This window comes from Gasterosteus aculeatus, chromosome 4 (genome assembly GCF_964276395.1).
Source record: "Gasterosteus aculeatus chromosome 4, fGasAcu3.hap1.1, whole genome shotgun sequence".
NCBI lineage: Eukaryota > Metazoa > Chordata > Actinopteri > Perciformes > Gasterosteidae > Gasterosteus > Gasterosteus aculeatus.
In genome coordinates, this window is record NC_135691.1 from 2075173 (window position 1) to 2098628 (window position 23456).

Below are 23456 nucleotides of genomic sequence, written 5' to 3' on the forward strand. Positions count from 1 at the left end.
ATCGTATCCACACGAGTGTTTATCTGTTTCCGCGTGATGCTCCTTTAAAATGAGAACACCAAGGAGCTGAAACATTTCCGACCTGAGCGTGCAGCGATGAGGCCTTCTGAACTATGCACCGAGCACCACCAGGGGGCATCAGAGGACCTTTAGGAGGAATACACATTTGATTTAAAGCTTCATGTTTGTCAGATTAGTTTGCATCTGAAGATTTCTCAGCAGGGCTTTAAACTCTTTTTATCGGTATATGAAAACAAGCGGGGGTTTGAGTAAGTCCATCGTTTCAGCGTGAAGGAGCGGTGGATAACGCTTTAAGAAGGTATTTCATCACGAGTTGGTGGAAGTACATCCTGAGGGAGTCTGATGAGCACTCTGAAGGCATGTGTTTCACAGGAACATCCAAAGAGACGTCGCTTTGTTTAGCTGAAACCACATAAAGGATCTGCTGGATGTTGGAACAGCAGCAGCTGGTCGAAAAACAGCAGCATGAAAAGAGCTGCGAGAAAAAAACATGCTGTGAAAACGATGTTTGAAGTGTAAGCATGAAAAAAAAAAAAAAAACACACCTTGATGTGAAGTTGTTTTCAGAATTGGGATTTCTATCGGCAGAACTTTGTGCTTTGATGAATGACACCGAGCGTGAGAAGCGTGATCACGAGCTCAATGTATTATTCAACATTCAGGAATTAAATGTTCTCACATTAAGCACTTGTCCATGTTTTGACTGTTTTTGGGATACTGAGACGTTTTGTTAATATTCATATTGTCTCAGTAACCTGCCAGCTAATATATTTCTCCCCAAGGCTCATATTCAGTGTGAAAAGGAACAGTTGATTAGGTAGATGATGGAAAAAAGGCAGAACATCTAATAAAATCCTTAAAAACACAACACACAAAAAGAGAACCCCAATATCATTTTAATCCATGAGTGCATTTGACATTCAAAATAACTACCGAGAACATGGATGTGATCTTTATTTGGATCCACTGAGACCTTGTTTTTGTGACATGGGTTCATGAGATATTTGTGTTGATGAAATATTAATTGGAAATATTAACCAGGTCAAAAGGCGTTATGCCCAATCAACATTCAATTCAGTGGAAATAATAGTTGATGGCATGTTATAAATACATCACCACTTGTAAATACGTATCACTACATGCACAGGTTTCTGTTATTTACTTGAACAGAGCACAGTGAGGAAGCCCCACGAAGCCAAATGAGAAGGAACGCAACTGCAAAAAAAAAGAAATGCTTGTCGAAAAAATAAAAGAACAAAAAAATAAAATCCGCTGGACTTTATTGGTCATGTAAAAAACACAACATAAATTACTGTTAATATGACTAATACAGACATCTATTCAGTTTCTTTTTTAAAAAAAAAAAACGCCAGAAAACTCTTGCATAATTTACAAAACATGGTGTCCCTGTGCTGACCGAGACGCCTGTGCCCCTCCCGCTCCAGCAGAGTTCGTACTTTTCTACTTTCGTACTTTTTCGTTCGTACTTCTTTCCCTCCCTGGACGTTGGGTATTGAAACATGAAACCGGTCCCTTCCTGTCAGTGCTGGATCTGGTACACATAGTGGTTGTTTGGTGAGGATGTCTCCTGCGTCAGAAGTCTCTGGTTTTATAAACAAACATTTTCTCGAGGACGCGGCTCGTCCTTCCCGTGCTTCTAGCCAAGTGCAGATATGCATAATGTAAACATTTCCTTTGCGCTTAGAATACTTTCTGTCGAGTCAGACTTTCATTGATGAAAACTAAAAAATTAAATAAATAAAAAAACACCTAAAATTTGCTCACTCTCTCTCTCTCACAAAGACAAAACTTCCAGAGTCCGGAGTCCAAAAGGCTTGTGCAACAGAGGAACTGACCTGTAATTGCCATGGTAAGGCTTGGTGTAGTTATACAATTACTCTGTAGTCCCCAGGTCACAATGCACAGCATTGCTTTTGACCGCTTGTATATTTTGTCTTTCGTCCATTTCTTTTTTGAATTTTTTTTTTTTTTTACAAAAACACACGACACTCAGAGTCCACAGCAACCCTCGATTACAGCTGCTTTTCATTCCGTCCGCCCGTCTCTACCAAAACAGCGTCTCTCTGGCAGAAAATGCGCCGCGCATTGTTACCTCTTCCCAATTTCACTCTGCCGAAGGAAGTGAATGTTATTGGCGCTGTCCGCTAACTCGGGGTACTGCTCGATGGAGAGCACGTAGTACCCGTCGTACCCCAGAACCTTTCCGCCGCTCAGGAGCTGCCTCTTCTCGCCCTCTGTCCAGGGGCGGACCCCTTCCTCGCCCTCCCGCACGCGCTGCTGCTCCCTCGCCCAGGCGCCCGCCAGGGACCGCTGCCGCGCCAGCTCGACCACCCGCGCCTTCTCCTCGTCCACGGTGGATCCGTAGCGGATGTGCAGAGCCAGAGCGCCGGCGCGGACCTCCACGTCGGCGAAGCGCCGCGTCCGGCTGTCCATGACCGTGGTGGACTGGGAGACGGTCACGTTCACGCCGTTCTCCAGAGTCTTGTGTCCGCTCGTGAGGTGCAGGGCGGCGAGGTCGGCGTCCGGGAGGCCCGGCTTGACGAAGTAGTGCGTGTCCCGCCCCTCCACGGTGAAGTGGAGGTCCTCCAGGTAGAAAGCGTTGTTGAGGATGGTCGCCACCGTGACGCAGTCCTCGCTGGCCACGTTGAGCGCGTGAGTGTGAACGCTGCCCTTGTAGATGGCGAACATGACGGCTCGCCCGATGGGAGACATCGCCGCCGAGAACCACAGCCAGGGCTTTTCACCTCTGCGACCTCGGCTGAGACGGACCTCCGGCAGCCGCTCGAAGGACAGCAGAGAACGGGCTTGTCTGCTTACTTCCTGCTGGACCCCAGAGATGGACTGCAGGGAAAGCGCAGTGAAACGTTAACGCTCGAACATGGCAGAAGCTGACTCTGCTCCACAGTTCTTCTTCGTCCCTGTCTGAGATAATGGTCTTTTCAAGCTGCGTTCTCAAGCCTAAAAAAGATAAATCTCCCATGACAATTTTACTGGAACACTTTATGTGTGAAGGCCATGAAGCAAAGAAGCCTGGTTTAAATAGCCTCAAAGGATTGTTTAATTAGAAGAGTAACCAAAATATAGCATATTAGGCTAGACAAGTAAAACAACAACACAGAGAAAACCTGTGCTTATTATGCATTCATGGAAATACGGCCCAATTAAAACTGATATCCTCTGTAACACATAGCAACCCAATTAAGAGACGGCACCTTCAAAATACTAGTTTAAGGGAATAACAATAGAAAATGTGTTTTTGTGTCTTTGACACTTGGATCATCATAATATATTTCAGCTGTGGAGTTTAGCATTTGTTTATTTCGTGTTCAATATGCACCGAAACGTTACCGACCGGCAGGTCATCCCAGCGCTGGCTCTTCCTCAGCTCGTAGGACGGTACGCTTAAGTCGAACTTTGGCACCGGGAATCCAGGGATGGTGTTGTGAAGATGAAAGCCGAAGGTAACGAGCCAGCTGTTCACATCTGTGCGAGAATAACACATGCATAAATACCGTCGCTCCACACCGTAAAGTTGTAAAGTTGAAACATTCTAATTTAATTTGTGTTGAGTGACTCGTTCCCGTCACTGAAATGCTTCAAAATCTTAAAATGAATTAATTACCAATAAGAATGCATATATTATTATTAAATCAAAGAGACAATCAATTGAGTGCACAACTGTGAGGATATTCCTTATTGATTGAGTCAACTAAATATATTTAGAATGGTGAGACAGAGTAAATGTAACAAATGAAAGGCTCATAGAAGCTCGAATAATCTTTTACCTGCAACATATTCCCTCAGCTCATGGACTTTGCTGATTGGATTGTTATTTCTGAACATGTACAAATTAAAAAGAGCTGGCTCCTTGGCAACTTTCTGCCACGCGGAGACATCGGGAACCGTCCACCTCCCGGACATTATGTCATAATCCTGCTCGCCAAAGTGCAGCAGTTTGGTCAGCGGCTCGTAAAGCCCTCCGTGGAACCCGAGCACCAGCTGGAAGTCCGGGTTTGAGTCAAAGTAGACCTCGCCGTACGCCGTGTACTGCAGCTGCTTGACCAGCAGCCCGTTGCTGGTGAACACCGCCACCGGCGTGCCGGTGTTGTCGCAGGCGATGTAGAACTCCTCGCCGCTGCTGATCTCCATGGCAAACAGGTGGCCCTGGAGGTCGTAGTAGAGCGAGGTGATCTCCGAGCTGGAGTGGTTGTACACGTGCGTAATCCTGGCCGGGTAGCTCAGGTCGGCGTAGAAGTACTGCAGGTGTTGTCCCAGGCTCGTCTTGGTGGACACCCTGCGCCCGAGCCCGTCGTAGCGGTACTGAATCGTCCAGCCGCTGCTCTTGCTGTAGACCCGCACCAACAGTCCTTTGGAGTTGTACTCAAAGATTTCTGCGCCCCTCTGGCGCAGGAAACCGTCCTCATCCATCCTGTATTGGATGTCTCCCAGGCGGGTGATGCGGTCCCTCAGGTCGTAGCGCAGAGGGAGAAGCCTGGCGCTGTTCCCTGCGTTCAGCAGGTGCAGGTTCCCGTTGAGGTCGTACGTGTAGCGCCACATCACCTTCTCGTTGAGGTACACGGTCTGCAGCTGCCCGTCCACGTCGTACTCGTAGCTGTACTTGGTGGTGTTCGCGAAGGGGCCGATCTTGATCTCGCGCTTGATGACCCTCCCCACGTCGTCGTACTGGAAGGTGATCCAGTACATGAGCGAGCGGAATATCTCGTACTGGATCTCCTTGATGCGTCCGTGCGCATCGAAGTGCTTGGTGTAGGTCATGACCGCAGTGGATATGATCTGGTTTATGTCATAGTAGATCACCCCAAACTTCCCGAACTGTTCCACCTTCCCTGAGATGTCGTCGAACTGGTACAGGTCGATGGGCAGCGGCGTCTCGTTGATGACGCCCTGCACGCTGGTGACGCGCAGGCTGCTGTCGTAGGTGTAGTCGAAGCGCGCGTTGACCATGCCGTCCTCGCTGAAGCGGAAGATCTGCCGGTCCACCAGGGGACCCACCTGACGGTAGCGGATGGAGCAGATGAACCCTTCGTTTTGCAGGTTGACCGTCTTCAGCACTCCGGCCGTCTCGTCGTAGGTGAAGCTCACCCTCGTGCTGTCGTACAGGATCTCCGACAGCTTGTTCTGCCGGCGGTACCTGTACAGGACCCTGCGGCCCGTGCCCAGGTGAGCTACCCTCAGCAGGAGGCCGTCCTCGCTGTAGTCCACGGCCACCGAGGCGTTGCTCTCCGGGGGGTGATAGAGGTTCCTGTAGTAGCCCACCGAACGGATGGTCTGCATGGTGTAGCGGGCGACGCTCGGCATCGTGACAGCAGAGAGCCGGTCCAGAGGGTCAAAGTCGAAGATGTACTGCCGTTGACTGTGCAGCAGGAGAACCATGGACTAAAGGGGACAAGAGCAAAAGAAGCCGTCTCCGTGGGTCATAATATGAATATGTAAGACATGATTAATGCCGTGCATTGCAGAAACATTCCCGCTGCATACTGTCCCTGACCTTTTAATGCAGAATATACAGCTTTGATTTCAAAGTGAAATACTACGCAGAGCGTCTGTGTGTTTCAAACACTCAAAAGTGAGTGAATATAGTAGTAAGTAGTAAGTAGTAAGCACCCACAAGAACGCAATGGAACTCGCGTTTACATTCAACGTCTATTTCTCACAGAGGCCCGTTTAATTAATTTAGTGCACGCAGTTTTGAGTGCGGCCCGTCTTCCCTCCCCCGTTGAAATGTCATGCCCAGTCATCCGTTGCGACACGCGGGTTCCCTGCGCTCCCTGAGCGCTCCGTGTTCCTCGTGTCAGAGTGTTGACATTGCCTCTGCAGGTCACGCAACGAACGGAGCGGCTGATGAAATCTCTCGGCGCTCACAGCCGAGCATCTCAGCGCAACGTCGAATACGGTCTGCAAAAGAACTTCAGGGTGTTTTGGGGACAGAGATGGACGACGTTTTGCCTTTTGACGTCACGAAAAGGGATCATCAGTTTGGTGGATTTCAACACTTTTATGTTTTTGTGTAGCATGTGCGTGCTACTATACGCTCTTGCAATCACTGCATACATAATTGATATTTAGCAGGCGGCGTCTTCCTACACTGTGTAACAGGGTGCGTCTTCCCGTCTGTCCTCAGCTCTGCACACAGCGGTTCAATACTTCTCCATTGCACGTGCACTGTATTCTTTATACTAATCCCAGAGCTTAGGACACTGTCATTTAGGATTACCTACTACGAAGAAATCTCATGGAAGAGATGGTAAGCCAACCCGTTGTTTAAAACATGTGTGGTCTCATTTTCTCGGGTAAACTCACATACTCATCATCTAGTTTACCCGCTGGGAAGAGGTCAAAGTAGAGTGTGTTAATACCAAAGCCTCCTGCGTGACGCTCACACACCTGCTGTTAGTGTGAAAGCATAAGTACCCGTGTTAGAGGCAGAATTATGTACCAGCAGCCGGCGGGTTTTGCATTAAAGGCCTCTTTATGGTGACCTCCGCCCCGTGTCACGCTCTTAATGACTAGTCTGCTGTATTGCACACGTCACATGGGGGTGGGGGTCATGTGATGCCCTCACCTGCTCCAGGTAGGTGTAGCTCCATATCTTGCCATCAGCAAACACCCTGGAAGCCAGGCGGCCTTGGCCGTCGTACTCCAGTCTCTCGGTGGTGGGGCCTCTCTGCAGGGCACTGATCTGCCCGCTGCTGGTCCGGCTCACATTAACCGGCAGTAGCTTACTGCTTGGCACCCAGAGCACCGGGTGGCCCGCTGTGTCGTATATAATCTTCAAGAGGAACTTCCTGTGGTCGTCGTAAATCTTCTCGGTCCTCAGGGTGCGATCGTAATCCACGGAGAGAATGTTCCGTCCGTTCACCTGTGGATATGATTTAACAATGCGCTAAGACAGAAGTCTGCAACCACTGCTGCTGCAACTACAAACGATAATAAGACACGGGTAACAGATGATGCTTAATCAGAGTTATACAACCAATATAATTGGTAGTAGTTGATTAAATTGTGTATTAATCACACAATAGTGCAGTCTTAAGAATACACTTTGGTTTTGATATCTCTCGTCTTGGTCTGGGAGGATCTTTAAACGGCATTCATGTCATTTTCCCTCTAATTGTCACAGAGATTAACGCCTTCCCTCACAGGGCTCATTTAACTGGGGGCACTGCCGATTATTCAGTTACTCTTAAATCATAACCTCCTAAATTTAGAAGAGACAAAAATTACTCAAAGGGAAAGTAACCACCCAAGTTAAGTTCATGTACCATAAGTACCATAAATCACAAATTGGGTGAGGAAGAGGAGCTGGACCACGGACAGCCAAGTACTCATGAAGAAACCTCACGTTCTGGCGCTTCATCAATTTCAAGAAAAGAAAACTATCGTAGATTTCTTTTCAAATGTTATAATAATGACATGATGAATAATGACAAAAAACATCAACCGATGTCCGACCCGAACATGACGAGCTGATCATCTAAGGATCCCACGAGCAGGTAAACGAGAAGAAGAAAAGAAGCAAACGCACCCTGAGCTTGCGCCCGAACACGATGACTTTCCCCCGGGCTTGCTCCTTGCGGAAGCGCCACTCCACCAAGTTCTGCCCGCCCTCCCCAGGCAAGCTCATGTTGCGCCTGGCGACGGTCGGGTTGGCGGCGCCCGTCAGGATGTGCGGCTCCGTCTGGTAGTGGGTGTCCATCCCGTTGGCGTACGTGATCCTCAGCGAGTTGTCGAAGCCCACTTGGTAGACGCTTCTGCATTGGTCTGTCGGCGGCGAGCATAAAGGCATCAGACGCGCAACAGAGGATCACGTGATTAACCGACGGCTCTTTATTTGGGTCTCCTGGGGTTTTTATTGGTTGAACTCTGGAGGAAATAAATGGACGTGAATGATGCGCCGGCGATAACGCGACCATCTGGGCCCTCGCACAGAGTAGAAACCACTTAGGCGCAAGGTTGATGCGTCTCCCCGACACCCCGAACACCCGCACGCCGGGGCGAGCGATCACTTACACTGTCGTCTGTCGCTGCGCTGATGCACGACTTAAGCTTACTCAACATCGACCCCCGGCGACCCCTGAAACAATGACAAATAACCGCTGACAAAAACCAGCCGCCCGGGCGGCGGCGGGGAAGGAGGAGGACGAGGCCTCACCCTGAGCCAGCGTGTAGAAGGAGCGCAGGGCGGAGGCGTTGGTGGTGATGCTGATTTCCTCCTCCGTCATGGAGCTCTCGATGTCCACCGTCAGAGCGCTGTAGATGTCCGCGTACAGGTTGTTCACCATCCCGGTGGGGAACGTCACGTTCATCAGCCGTCCTTCGCTGTCGTAGCTGCTCGACAGAAATGACAAGGCGCCGACGTTGCCGCCGCGCGCAGTGCGTTCGATTATCTGCCCCCTTTCGCACTCGGGGGACTCGTCACATGTCCGTTCCCGCGCAGCCTCCGTGATGCCCGAGGCACAGTGCAAATATTTGATATGGGAGGACGACACATCCAATCAGCCATCAGTTTTACATATAAAAACACAGCTGTGATTAATGAAATGATTGATCGGACCATTAGAATCTCAACTGACTGCTTTGCTTTTGGGGGGGGGGTCATTCAAGCATAATGTGACACAAAAGCAAATCACACAGCAAAGTCCATCACTGTGCAACGTGATCTCCAAAACCTGTTCGTAAAAATGTACACAAAAATCTTGAAGATACAAATTCGTAACAATACGTAGGAACTGGCGGCGGTTAACCACGCCCCCTGAGTGAACAACATGGCCGACCGTGTTGGATTCTTGAGTGAAAGTCTTTCCGCCATGTTGGATTTTTTGAGAGGGTTAGGGTTGGTATTCTATTCTTACAATCTAACATTGATTTCTCGTTAAAAATGCAATGTATCTTCAAGATTTCCGTATACATTTTTACAAACAGGTTTTGGAGATCAGGCTGTTATAATAGTACAATAACCCCACAACAAAAAAATGTAGTCGTTTAATAAAAAAAGACCTTGATTGATTGATTGAAGAAGGAATGAATGAACAGGTTTTGGAGATCAGGCTGCACTGTGAGGTGCATGGCAGCAAAATAAAAAACGGCTACGCGATATGATCACAAGCCCGTCATTAGTTATAATAATAGCATTATAATGAATAATGTGGCACGTTATAATAGTACAATAACCTCAAACAACCAAAAAATGTAGTGGTTTTATAAAAAAAGGTGATGATAATAATAGCATTATAATGCTATAATAATAGCTTCCTATTATTATCAGTTATAATAATAGCATTATCTATCATCGTTACTATGCACAGAAGTAACATCAAGACTTACACAGAATGTTCTTTCCGATCTCTTTCGTACTCACTCGTAGAAAGTCGTCCAGCCGATCTCGGAGGTCTTGGTGGCCAGGAGGCCGTTGTTGCCGTGGTAGGTGAGGAGCACCAGCTCCTGGCCTTGCGCGGTCAACGTCTTCAGCCCGCCGTTGGTGCTCATGGTCAGCCAGATCACCTGGTTGTCGGGGGCGACGATTCGCACCGGCGTGCGGTTGGGATCCCTGCGGATGCGCAGAGTGTTGCCGCTGCTGTCGGTCACCGCGGTGATGTCGTTCTCCGTGCTGTAGCTGAACGTGTACTTCAGGTCGCCGGTGAGCAGGCTCGCCGTGTGCTGGTGGGTGCCGTTGCCGTCGAACACGTACAGCTCCTGGGCATCGGGGGAGGCCACCTCGTACGTGTTGCCGACGGGGGTCGGCCCGTTCCTGGAGATGGCCCGGATGCGGATGTTGCCCAGGTCGGCCACGTAGAGCGTCCCATCCGGAGCCGCCACCATAGAGGACGGCGCGTTGAGCCTGGCGTCCTTGGCGTAGCCGTCGCCCGTCTGGTAGCAGTCGCAGTTGGCATCGTTCTTGCAATCGCAGTCGGAGGGGGAACCGGCCAGGTGCGTCATCTCGCCATCCACAGACACCTTTCGGATCCTGCTCATCTTCCGCTCGTCCGTCTCCGCTATGTAGATGGCGCCGTGGTAAGACACGGCGATGGAAACGGCCGATTCCATGGGGGTCAACTGGGCCCGCTGGCCCGCGGCCGCGCCGCGCTCCAGGCCGGCCAGCGGGCAGTGGAGAGGCCGGCCGGCCGCGATGCTCACTTGCCCGTTCTCGGTGACGCGCAGCACGATGTTGTTGTCCAGGACGTACAGCGAGTTGTCCATGGGGCTGACGGCCAGGTCAGTGGGCCACTCCAGAATCACCTGAAACAAGAGCGCGTCTTCGTTATCCCGAAGCTCGCTCACAGTCATCACCACGCAGGATTCACCGGGAGGAAGAAACACATCGAAACTTAAAAAAAAGAAGAAGAAAGATGGAGCAGAGGAAGCGGAGTTCATGTACACATGAATAATGTGGCACGTTATAATAGTACAATAACCACAAACAACCAAAAAATGTAGTGGTTTTATAAATAAAGGACCTTGATTGATTGAAGAAGGAATGAATATTCTTCATCACTTCACCAATAGGCTGAAAAACTCAATGATTTGAACCGGGAGTCAAATTTAAACGGACAAAGTCCACCTTTTTAAAGCCAAACTTACCTTAACCTGAAACGGAGAACACATTTCCTCCTAGAAGAACACTCGTATCCGACCATCTCAATACATCTATTTCATTACCAAGACTGTGACTGTTGCAGGAATAAAAGGTGACACTTTAGTGGCACATCATTCTCTTTGCACTATCCTAGTTTGTCTTAGAATATATAATTTAAATTGGCTCGAAGGGAGAAATAAAAAGTATTTATTATACCTTTGGGGTGCAGGATTAACTCTTATCTTCTTGCGCTGCTGATACATGAATTTAAAAGGGATATTTCTGGCCACATTGCTGTTTTAAGATAACATTCTATTATGCCCTCTATCCCTGCAAAACATTTACATTCTATCATGCTGCTGCTGAGTTAATCAAATGAAGTGACGTTGCAGGAGGTTCTGCCCCGTGAAGCAACAGCAGAGCTGCCAAAATAACCCGAAGCCTCCACACTAACTGATGCCGGAGCGCCGAGGGGAGACCCCCATTAAGTGGTCAATTAAGTGTATCAAATTACATCCAAATTAACTAAGAAACGCTACACATACAAAATATAGCAGTGTGAAACACATCTTGGAACAAATAACGAGTAGATATTGCAAAGCAACACTTTGACCAAAGCCAACTATTACAAATCTGCTGTTTTTCTCTTTATTTGTAACAGCACAAAAGATTTAGACACATCGAATGTGTGATCGAAACTGTCAAAACGCCCCTGAATTGTGCTTCTCCAAAGGGTGATTAATAACCAGACACACGGCCTGTGAGGCTGCCGCCAGTCCAACCGCGCCGAGCCAATTCCGCAGCCGCCGTGCCCGAGGATCACACGCTGGCGCCAAAACCATCGTTTTATTGGCTCGCACCGAATGACTTGGTTAATTAGCAGAAAGTGACGAGCTTAATCCTTTGTCTCGTGTTTTTCCGCCTTCGTGTTCACCCGCGCACGAACGCGCACAACCACACACGGGCGCTCTGTCCTGTTTACCTTTAAAATGCTTCAATAACGCCAAAACGCTGTTTAATTTCCTTCCGTCTGTTGCTTGTGTTGATGCTGTTGTTATCTAACCCTCTCGAAGGGATGCGAGGGTGTTTGTTATATCCGCTGTCGGGGGGTCGCCGTCCTTCCCATCTACTTTTTGAAGCGTTTTGTTGGTCAGCTGCTCCGTATTAGAACACCAGAAGCCTAATTAAAATGTCGTTGAATGCCTGGTGCACACATGTGAGAGGCGGGAGAAGCTCGTCCTGCGGCAGCTCAACACCGCCGACACACTTGAGAATTCACCGTCTGCAGAGTCGAGATATAACGGACGCCGTGAAGTCATCCGCTTCCTCGTGCATGCGTCTGCAGCCTGCTGCTTTCTGGGGGTTTTATCGTTTATCTGGGGGCTGCACTCCTGTAACGCTTTCTCACCTGTTGTCTTATGTCCCCTCATTCACAGGGAGTTAGAGCGTCCTGCGGGACAGAGGTCGGCCGTCCTCAGGCCCCGGCTGAAGAAAAGGTCATATGTGCTTCCGTATCAGGATTCAGGATTCTATTACGTCTTCAATCCCGAGTGACGCTAATTCAGCTGCAGCCACATCGAAACAAGCCCCCCCAAACGCGGTGATTATTCTTCCCCCCGCGTCGTCTGCCGCGACCTGAAGAGCCGTCTCCTCATAAACACGGCGTGTCTCCATCTTCATCGCAGCAGATTTAATTCTTCCTGTATTTTCAGAGAAAATGCACTGCTCTTGTCGAGTTGAGAGCAAAAGAGAAATCAGTTTTTTTCCTGATAATGTCGGTGTGGGAACTGGAGCTTGTTCCACAGCTATGACGCGTCAATTAACCGACTGTTTTAATTTAACTTTGGCTCAACCGGGAATTTCACATTTGAAGAGAGGCGGCAATAACAATGTCACAAGCTAACATAATTAAGTGGATCACAATTTAGCAGAAATGGGATTATAGAGCCATAAATAAAATAGCCAATACAAATCTTTTAAAAGACAACTTCCACGAAACTAAGGGAAGAGGCACTTTAAAATCGTCCAAGGGCGATGCCACCATCGATAAAGACAAGTAAGAACGATGCTACCAAACAGTAAATTAATTACGCTAAAACAACCCGATTGTACAGTTCTTCCTAACGGCATCCAGGAAAGACGGCGCACAGTTTCTGCAGCCATGATTCAAATTCCCAGAAGGAGCATTTTTCTCTATTTGAAATGTGATTGCAGAGCGTTCCAGAGAGACGGCGGCAGCATACTAAGTAACTCTTCCACCTTGCTTGCCGAAGATTTCCCGCCCTGTCAATAATTATATAAATTATGAGGTAAAAAAAAAAACGCATTAAAAAGCCTCTGCGTGTTTTCTTTGCCCTCGGAAATCAGTTTCCCAACAAAGATTCAGCGTTCATAAGGAAATCAGTTGTGCATTAATATGTTTTCCTTATGTAACACTGCATGTCAACGATGAGTCATGGGAGAGCGAGAGGGTGCGATGGAGGGGGGGGTCGGCGCTGGGACGTGCTCCGCGTCGAGCGGTCCTGGCCCGTTTGGAGTCACCTGATTGACGTCCATGCTGTGGTCGCAGGTCAGAGGGCGAGCAGACGTCAGGTCGTTGGAGCCGAGGAACGTGGAGATGATGCCGTTCTGGTCCACCTTCCTGATCGTGGTGCCGTCGACGAAATATATCAGTCCGTTCTTGCCCACGGCGATGCCTGTGCACATCGGGGGGAGGGGGGGGTGATAACAAAAACACATGAGAGCCTCTCTGCTTGCATGACTCAGTGGACAGAACACGATGGATACATGTGTCAAGCTTGCCTTCCCATTATTCAGGTCACTGCAAAAAGCACAGCCATCAATAATTCACTGGCTGCTTTTCTGCTATTAAATTATTTCGCAGGCAGAAGTGGGAAAGGCTGTATTCATAAGGTATATATGCACTTGCCACTACTTGAAACCCCCCTCTCTAAAAAAGAGGACCCGGGCACCGGAGGTGTCAATGAGTGGTGCGTTTTTGGAGATCTTTTTTTCCGACATGGGCAATCATCAACAATCTGCACACCATTTGAGAAATAAATGAGCGCGCGAGCTGAAATGACAGCTTCGGCCAATTTTGTATGAAAGGGGTGAGAGACGGGGCGTTGCCATGGCGACGGAGTGCGGAGAGTTTTTTGTTCTGTTTCTCAGCGCCGGAGCGCCGGCTCAGAGTTGTGACTCGCAGCAGGAGCCAGCGTGGAGCTGCAAAAAAAACATTTGTCCCAAACTGGGAAAATACCCGAACGCCCCCCCCCTTCCCATCCCTCTGCGTTCTGGCGTCGCTTAATGGAGACCAGCACTCATTCTATCGTACCTCACAATCTGTTATTTTTCACACCGCTTTCAAAACGCCGCGGCTTCGGCTTTGATTCCGACACAAATGTTCCTTTCGTTTCTCTTAAAGACTTTAAAATCAGCTTCACCTTGAGAACACCATTTATTTCTCTTTAAGAGCTCCTACAGAAGGTGAGTGGTTGGGCTTGACCTGTGGCTGGGTCCGCCCGAGATTACTTTCTGCTGAAACATTTACGAGCTGAGGGAGCCCGCGGCGAGTCGCGGCCGGCCATTTGACGGTCTGAGAGTCTCAGACAGATGAAAAGTGTCACCTCGGAGCAAAGTTCACCAAACGTCTGAGAGGTGGAAAAAAAAAAAGATGGAGCCGTCTGCTGTTTCTCCTCCGGTTTGGGCTTCCACCATTTAGTCCCTCCCTCAGATTGCCTTCTCTCCAGCTGAGCGGCTTCATCCGGCATTTAGGGCACCAACAAGCGTAAAAGAGAAGTGAGCGATCCGAGCACTGACGGCACCGAGGGCCACGTGCTATTTGAATGTGGGCAGGTTGCCGTTGGCGGGTCATCGACTGCTTCTCTGAGACTTAAAGCGCCGGATGCTTTGCTTTCACAAGAGCCCCTTGTGGGAAGACAAGTAGGAACAGGAATATCACCCCCCCCCCCCCCGTAGATTATGCAGATTAAACCCCGTTATTACCTTTGGGTCCGGTGAGCGAGGCCTCGGGCGCTTTGCCTCCGTCGCCGCAGTGGTTCTCGTCGAAGGGCAGGCAGTGCTCCCCGGTTCCTGCCACCACCTCGGCGTTGGACTGCAGCTCCTTGGTCCCGGTCAAGGTTTTGGGCCGGTAGATCCGCCGCGAGTTTGTGTCGGACACGTACAGCTGCCCACTCACTGGGTCGGTGGTCAGGTAGTAGCGATGCGCTGGGTTGTTGCTGCATTCAAGAAAACGACTGGGTTGTAAACTACACACCGTCCGCTTCCTTTGGGCTTTCTTTTTTAACAACGAAGCCAAATAGTCATTTATTAGGGCTGATTTACCACCATCGTAAAATAAATCAATACTATGCGAGATAACTGAAACAACGTGGGCCCTGATCAAATTAAGCCTGATCTTCACCCCCAATTAAACATTTAGTGAAATGCATATCATTTATTTAATTGTACCTCTCCAGAGAGCGAACAGAAAATAGCTTTGTTTAAACGCTAACATTCTGCATAACGCCGTATATTACATTAAAGGAGGCAAGTTAATGCTAATGTTTAATAAAAATTATTTTCCAAAACATCCCGTAAATGGTGAATTTTGTTCCATTTGTTATTTTCCAATCCTTTGACATACAAACCTTTTAATCAAGTTTAAACAAGTAGCAACATTGTCATGCACGTGGATAACAAACTGAATGTCGTGAACAGCGTTTTGTGAATGAGGAATAAGATGCAGAAAGTGAGACATGGGAGGCTGAAAGGGGGGGAACAGGAAACCCTGCAGCGGGCTTCCTGTTTGCAAAGCACAAACAGCAACTTGTGTCCCAGATCGTTTCATTTGTTATCGCTCCCCTGCTGGGAAAAGCTTCTGGAAATTACATAATTGACTTATGGCTTATGTTCACAAAGAGCAACAACTAATAGCACTGCATCTGTTTCTGCTTATTTGATTTCTTTTTTTTTTTTGTGTGCGTCTCATTATGAATCCATGATTCAAAGAGCAAACGTGTCAAGGAGAAGGAACTATTTTACAAGCCCCCGATTGATTGATATTTAGACTCGAAGAAAACCAATTAAATCATCATTTTCGGTGAGTTCCCGGTAAACAAATTTCTATTAGGTCAGAGTTGATACATAGACGGGGGCTTAAGTGTCATTAAAGGGCTAAAAACAGAGGCAGTTAACATGAAACACAGCGGCGTGCAGCACAGCCGTAAACACGGCTTCTCTGCTTGTACTCCGGCTTAACGGCACTTTAGTCAACGCTGGTCGGCTTTGCAAGTCGGGTGACGCCGCGGCAACATAAGTGTGGCAATGAAACACCTTTATAGATGGAGTCGCACGGCTATTATGAGTCAAAGCAAACGCCCATCGAGCTCGTACGGAGAATTCACAACGACGTATGTGAGTGACCCTCGGGGGGGGCCGGGCACTCAGAATGAAACACGTGTGTGATGTTTGCCGCCCTGCAGTAGAGGAGTCATATCTAAAGCTTCTCATGCTGAGACGTACGACTGGCGGCGATCTGGACAACGCGATTGGTTAATCCAGCACTTGTCGGGAGGCGGCCTCAAAACAAAGGAATAAGAAAAGAAATAAAAAAGAGACATCAAGCGGATCGTCTCAAAGGAATGAGGGAAAAGCCACCCGGATGCGTCGCGATAACTCGTGAGCCTGTTTGCCACGTTCGCTTCAGACGCATCAAGGCCGAGTTAATTTTAGATGGCTTCTCTCTAAATCCGTGTAGCTTTCTGGCGTGATGCTGTGAGCGCCGCGCGAAGGCTGCGGAGCGTTCATCCAGGAGGTTTTCTGTGAAACATGAACCGGGGATTGTGTTCTTCAAAACCACCGAGAGACATTATTGTTCCTGAACACACCACGTGTCCCCTCGACGCGGTTTCCTTATTTACCCGATTCGCTGCTGGTTAAACCACTAACTGACCCCTCCTACTTAACCATACAGTAAATGACAATACAATTGACACGGCTGACATTTCCGTCCTCATATATATCAGCAGCATCAGCAGAGCCACACAAATGACACCCCGGAGGACGGTCCAGGCCGGATGTGTTCCGGTGACCGATGTCGGGGTCGCAGCCCCTCGTGTGCTCTGCGGCTTTGATCTGAACTCTACAGCGTCCGAGCAGCACGATTTAGAGGAGGGCAAAACAATGACGATGAAGGAACATGGAAGGGGGCTCTTTCTTTCATCTGTACTTCTTAGTTTGGGACCACTGACGTGGCCGAACGCGGCGGAGGGAAGCGCTGCTGCGTCTGCATCAGGTAAATGAGTTCAGATGTCCAATTAAAATGAAATCAAACATATTTTCACGTCAAATAAATCCGTGGCCACATCGACTACCTCGAGAGCCAGACAACCTGGCTGTGGTTTGCTCTGCGTGCCCCCCCCCCACCCACCCCTCCGGCCCCTGTGGGGCGGTGGGACAACCTAATTGCATCTTCACATGATCTGTTCACGTTGTCTCAATCATGAATACAAAGCATGAGCCCGTCTGGATGAGAGCATCTGCCAAACAGCATCGTAATGTAATTATGCTGCATGCTCCACAGTGGGGCTGTTTATGGTGTGTGTGTGTGTGTGGGGGGGGGGGGGGGGGGGGTTGTATGGGACAGCACTAAACGCATTAACTTTCTTCTTTACATTTACACTTAGAAATACTTTAAATATGTAAAATGCAATTCCCTCGCTACACACATTGTGCAGCTTCCTCCGGTTTAGATGTAATTAAGCCATAATTGTTGCTATAATTACCCGCGGTAATCACCACCGGTACGAAAGGCGACTGTAAAATAACTGAAGAGGATGATGCAGATGGAGATGAGTGAAGAAAACTAAAGCAACGTGCACGGACACCATGCACCTACCTGTGTCTAAAGTCTTTATTTCTATGACAGGATACAGGGGAGCAGGAGGAGAGGGAGAGAAATTCACACAGTGAAATTGGTTAATCGTAAAAGGATGAGGATAGTAGTAAAAATAGTAGTAGTTTCCTTCTCATACAGAAGACTTACCGGCTTTAAACACTAACCCTGGTGAGGAAAAAAAAAAAACAAGCAGCAAGAGAACCCCCCACCCCCCGGAGGACGAACACAGTGGCCGGCAATGACGGTCCGGCTGGCAGGAGGTGGAGAGGAGGATCTCCATGAAGCTCCATGCATTACCACTTGGTCCCCTTATTACTGAAATGTTGATTCGACCACTTGGCCGCTGAGGCCCGACTCCAAACCGTCTTTTACGTTAACAGCGTTCAAGCACCGGATCGGAAACAAGCAGATATTCTGCAAGCAATGAAGATTTGGTGTATTATGCACTTGTGAATCAGCACTGGTTACAACCTGCAAACTGCTACCGTCGTCTAAATGTGGACTAAATGTGTCTCCGGTGTCTGTTGGATGTCAGAGCGAATGGAACACGACGAGGTTTCACAGAAGCGTCTTTCTCCTTGCACACACTGTGAAATAGTTGCTTGGAGACAAACAGTTCCTTAAACCATTATTTATCCAGGAAAGGCTTGCTGAGCAGACACGCTCCTTTACAGCACCACTGGGCCTCGCATTCACAGCTACACGCACATCTGCTCAGGAGAACTGGCCCGTGGGGGCCCGTCAGCGCACACAGAGGGGGCTTCCTCAATCATTTCCCCTCTTAGTCTCATTGTTTGCTCCTTGTTATCCCAACGCTGACGTCCTGCTGTACTACATCGGCCATTTTCTCGTTCAGCTCAACGAGAGAGTGGGTCCAAAACTTCAGGCTGGTGCTCTTAGTACTTTTTACGCGCTTTCCCATATGCATGCGTCTCATGGAGGACGATGTACATTCCATCAACATCTGCCACTTTGAAATAAGCCAAGTGGTCGAATGGGAGTTATTGCAGACGGAAGCCGCCTTGGCACGAGGGCGTAAATCATCCCAATTACACACCGAAGACAGGATGTCTTTCCTAATTATGGAGACGGATGGGGGAAATATTTCACATTTTCTGTGGGAAGGGGAGCGATGTGTGTGACTGACTGGCCCCACGCCATTTTAGTTCCAGTAGCAACGGAAAGCGGGACCCAAAGTGCACATTGCACTTTAATTTAAGGGTCAGCTACAGTACTCTGCGTATTTGTAATCGTTCTTGTTGAGCCTGCGATGCAAAACAAAATGCATATATAACAGGTATGAAACCCCATGATGGTGATATTACAGCCCCACCCCCCTCCCCCCCCAAGCGAAGAATATCCCGCCGACGAGGCGGCGCTCTCACCTGAGCTCCATGATGCTCGTGACGTTGCCCGTCGGGTAGATGCGGCGGATGTAGTTGAAATCGCCGACGTACAGACTGCCGTCGATGCCCCACGCCAGAGCCACCGGCGCCAGCAGCTTGTTGCCCTGGGCCTGCCCGTTGCAGCTGGGGCAGGAGATGCTCCGGCGCCGCCCGTTGCCCATGACGGTGGAGATGACGGGCGGCTGCAGGGAGATGAACTGGTTCTCCCCGCTGCCTTTGTAGAGGATCCCTGGCGAGAGGAAACAGCGGTTGTTTGCAGGTGCGAAGCCGTGATTGATGTTCGTCCTCTAATCAATCAGGAAAAGTCCGGCCAAAAATAATTACATCTCGTTCAACTGATCGTATCAATATTCAACATGAGACAAGATTTGACATTTGGGGAAATACGCTTTGCTAGATTTGTGGCCCAGAGCTATGAGATACAAATGATGCCCACATAATTATGTTTAATCCGTAGAAAAACACCCATAAAAAGACCACTTGTGGTTTTAGATGATAATAAAACGCAGCAGCCATTTCAGTTTGCAGCCTTGATGCTGAAATGGGCAACATTTAGGTTCTAGCTTAATAGAACGTAGCATACTTAACCCGTATAAATCTTCATTTTCAACTCAAAGACAGCACATAAAAAAGATATTAAACAAGTGAATAGACTTTGCTTGTGCCAAATATGCTGTGAAAACTGAATACAAACTAAAATGTTTTGGCTTATTTAGCTGAATATACGATCAATGTGCATGAACTCTGCGGAACTGACAAATCAGATTAACAGATTACAATCTCAATTCCATTCCACAAACTATTATCACACAATTTAGGGGATTTTAATCAACTTCTCATAATCACTTTTACTCAACCCGTAATCCAACATTCGGTTCATTAAAAACAAATACGGCTCATTCATGACACCTTCTCACTGCAGGTTTATTCATAGCGGTTTGCTTCCCGTAGTCGAGGATGAACATCAGACGGCGATGCGGTTTAACTGCAGTAGTTGAAGTGAAGTGGAGGCAAAACACAGACGAGCACGGAAACGCAAAGAAAACTTTATATAGTATTATTTTGTTATGAATCCTTAAGTCGGGGGGGGGCATAAAGGCAGTGGAGCGACCTCACATACTGGGACCCTCTTCAAAGGGGAAAAACACATCAAAAGGGAAGACGTGTGCGCTGGAAGCACCTCGTGTTTGAATCCACACCGCCTCCGCCCCAATTCCTGCATCGCTGACTCCACCCAATGGCCACAAAACACCGCCCGCCCTCCCTCCCGCGAGACGCCCCCCCCGACCCCCTCGACGGTTTTCCTTTCATTGATTTAATCGACTGAAGGGCGAATTCGAATGAAGGCGCGGCCCGGCGAGACAACCTGACCAATCCGTCTTCTGTATCCGAGAGCGTTGCGCAGCAAAGACAAATAGGGCCGGGGGGGGGGGGTGGAGGGCGGCTTTGAGCGGGACGCCATCCGCCGCGCGACCCTGGGCCTTTAATTGAACCGTGATCCGTGTGTGTGTAGCGCACAAACACAGCTCCACACAGAACAGAATGAGAACGTCTCCTTTGACGTGACGGACGTCCCTCGTATCCGGGGGCCCTGATGGGGGACGCCAGGGATCACTGCTCAGGTCTTCTCCACTTCCACTTTCATCTCAGCTCCCCGTGCACACGTCTGGCCACCAGCGCCAAGACAATAAGTCCCCTCCTCAATCAGCGCCCCCCCCCGGATACACGCCGCACTTTGTACGGAAACTACACCCGTTCATTCTTATCGTTAACACACACACACACACACACACACACACGACTTCTTCAGATCTCGACGTCGAGCGAGCGAGGAGATTAAACTTGAGTCCCCCCCCGAGGACACATCGCTGCTGATGATGGTTGCAGGGACGGAGCTTGTGACGTCTCAGCTGGAGTGCTGCGCTGATGGGACTTTGGCTTCCGCCGATCCGACGCCCCCCGGGGGGGCGGGGGGGGGGGGGTGGGGGGAACTCCTACAGCGTCCGGACTGCAGAAATATCTTCTTTTTTTTGGCTGAAATCGTTAAAACCTTCTCATGAATAAAATACCGCTTCTCTTGTTATAAATGGTGATAATAGCTCTGTATTTTGGATGCATCAGCCAGCAGGAACCAGTCCGCCCATCGAGAAGAACAAACCAGTGCGACTTCTGATGGAAGTCGGTGATGGAGAGCCCCCGTTTGGCATAACGTGGGGGGAAAAAGGCTTCTCACAAAGTCTCAGAATCTGTTGTCCCTTTTGCCCCCGGAGGTCAAACCAACGTCGGCTGAGGGGAGCAGAAAGACGCTTGCGATGTAAAGGTGCACCGCTCCGTCTTCGTGCCGTCGGCACCAAGCGACTCGTCTGTTGACCGCCAGGAACGCGGAAATCAGAGGGATAATAGAGGAATATTAAACGCGATTCAAAGGATACACAGTGTACACAAATGAGTGCGTGGGTGTGTAGGGGCGTGAATCGACACGTGAAGCGCGTTTTCTATTAAAAAATAAAACGGAAAAGAGAAAACTAGAGGCGTCATCACATAAATATTTCATCACGGGGAGGAAATTGCTGTTGCTCTTTTCATATAGTCTGACCAACTGCTGTATATAAAACATTCTCATTACGTCGTACAAGGCAACCTTCCTGAATCAGTTCCTTCAATCGATTCCTCTCTTCATCATTTCGGGGGGAAATCACTCCTTTGATAAAAGGCTAATTTGAGTCATGTGGTGCCAATTCTTTAACGCCGACATCACAGCTTCCAAGGAGATTAATGGTACCAAAGCACGAGGCCGGGCCTCCATCGCGATGAGAAAAAGCCCGGGGAGCCCAGAGCAATGTCACCTTGGCGACACGGGGGGGGGAGGGGGGGGGGCGCAGGGATTGGTCGGGTGTCTAATTGCGCCGCGTGCTTCTTTTGTTCTCCTTTGCGCCGTCCTTCCCCTCGGGTACCGCCGGGGGGGGGGCGCCACTCGCCGACCGACCCACCAATGATAAGAGGCCCAACGCGGGCCACGAGAACCGCACGGGGGGCTCCGACCGCGGGCGTGCACGCGGGCCGAGACGCCGGACCCATGGGAGGGAATCGCCCCGGACGGAGGCGATGGAGAGGAACGGCGTATCCACCCGTAATGAAAGAAAGGAGGCAAAGGAGGACGTGACTAAAGCACCGGCACCGGCAATTTGCCTTATCTAGTCCGACAGGCCCCCCGAGTGCGTGCGTGAGAGATGGAGATGGCTTTTCGCTCGGGTCTTTTGCCACAAAAAAGTCCTCTGATGTTTGAAGTGGTGAGAAAATGGAGCAGGAGACACAACAAAGAGAGATAGCAAATGTCTGGAGCCAAATCCGCCGCGCAGCCGCGGAGGGCCGCCGCCCGCTGATGCGCCGGGTGAGGACATTAGTCAAGGTTTTACAGCATGAAAGAATCAATACTGCAGCAGCAATGAAGGCAAACAGTGATATTTGGATTCATCTTCACGCCGGCACGAGGATATCGAACCGCATTCCTGGCCCCAAAGCCCGCGTGGGCCATAAATCTCAAATGTCAAAAAGTGGCTGGATGGGAGACCGAGTGATTCCGCTCGGATTACGAAACGCGAGGGGGGGGGGGGGGGGGACAAAAGACGGCGCCGGCTCCCGACCCCCTGGACTGAAAACCACCGCGTGAGGACAGGGAGGGAGAGATGGGATTACAGACGGGCGTAATGATGCTTCCACGTGGACCAGCACACCGACAGAGTCACTGACAGAGACATTTCACAGTGCGCAGGAGCTCGCTGTCTTCGGCTTGAAGCTGATGGGATTAAACAGATTGATTAAAGCTCCCGTCAGACACCGGTTACATGAAACTAACTATTTATGAATCCTCCAAATTTAGTTAGACCCTGTGATGTATTTGTGGAGGGGCGCTGTGATTGGACAAGCAAAAAAAACCAGGCTTTCGGGAGGAAAGAACTTGACACCATCTGGTTGTTTGTTTCACTCCTGTCATCAGTGTTTCCGCGTTAAAGCGAAACGCTTGCACACGCCCATTTTCCACGAGGCCGTGGCGTCCGATTTCAATCCAGACGCGCGGCTCTGTCTGACGAAGTGCATTTGCATATCACACGGGGGGCTGCGTGTATCTGTTGATCTCACAACGACTCCGAGCGCGATGCTGCCGGAGTGGAAGACGGGGCGGGATGAAACGCCGACGCCCCGGCAGCAGTCAGGCCGCAGGCACGTTTCGGCGTTCTCACAGAACCTCCTGTTTTTGGATCGCTTGACAGATTGGGTTTTCGGAATCGGGCCCTCGTGATCTGGTCCTTTAATGTTGAACAAAGTGAAGCGAACACTCGGCTGCAGAAACTGCTTCTGTTGACGGGTTTTTATCCCGACCCGCATCCGACAAAAGACAGCCCGTGTAATCTCGGAGATGCGAGAAGACGGTTACACGTGTACCGAGTACATGGACGATGTGGCTGCGTAAACCCACCCAGCGTTGGTGGGATGAGTGGGGTCGCATGCGAGACGC

General features: G+C 49.5%; 1 protein-coding gene across 8 annotated transcripts in view; it reads right to left on the reverse strand.

The window, feature by feature from the left end:
* Positions 1-899: 899 nt before the first annotated feature.
* Positions 900-23456, reverse strand: part of LOC120817311 (teneurin-3) — a 109975-nt gene continuing 87418 nt past the window's right edge. For 5 of the 8 annotated variants that reach the window (XM_078102028.1, XM_078102026.1, XM_078102025.1 and 2 more), the window contains 11 exons: positions 18920-19169; positions 17535-17555; positions 14642-14874; positions 13178-13332; positions 9422-10299; positions 8216-8391; positions 7589-7824; positions 6626-6922; positions 3828-5439; positions 3395-3525; positions 900-2883 (listed from right to left, as the gene is read on the reverse strand). In XM_078102028.1, the coding sequence (XP_077958154.1) occupies positions 2131-2883; positions 3395-3525; positions 3828-5439; positions 6626-6922; positions 7589-7824; positions 8216-8391; positions 9422-10299; positions 13178-13332; positions 14642-14874; positions 17535-17555; positions 18920-19169 (4742 nt within the window). In that variant the 3' untranslated portion in view covers positions 900-2130. The remainder of the gene's footprint in view (positions 2884-3394; positions 3526-3827; positions 5440-6625; positions 6923-7588; positions 7825-8215; positions 8392-9421; positions 10300-13177; positions 13333-14641; positions 14875-17534; positions 17556-18919; positions 19170-23456) is intronic. The other 3 variants (XM_078102030.1, XM_078102029.1, XM_040173382.2) reach the window with 1 other exon arrangement.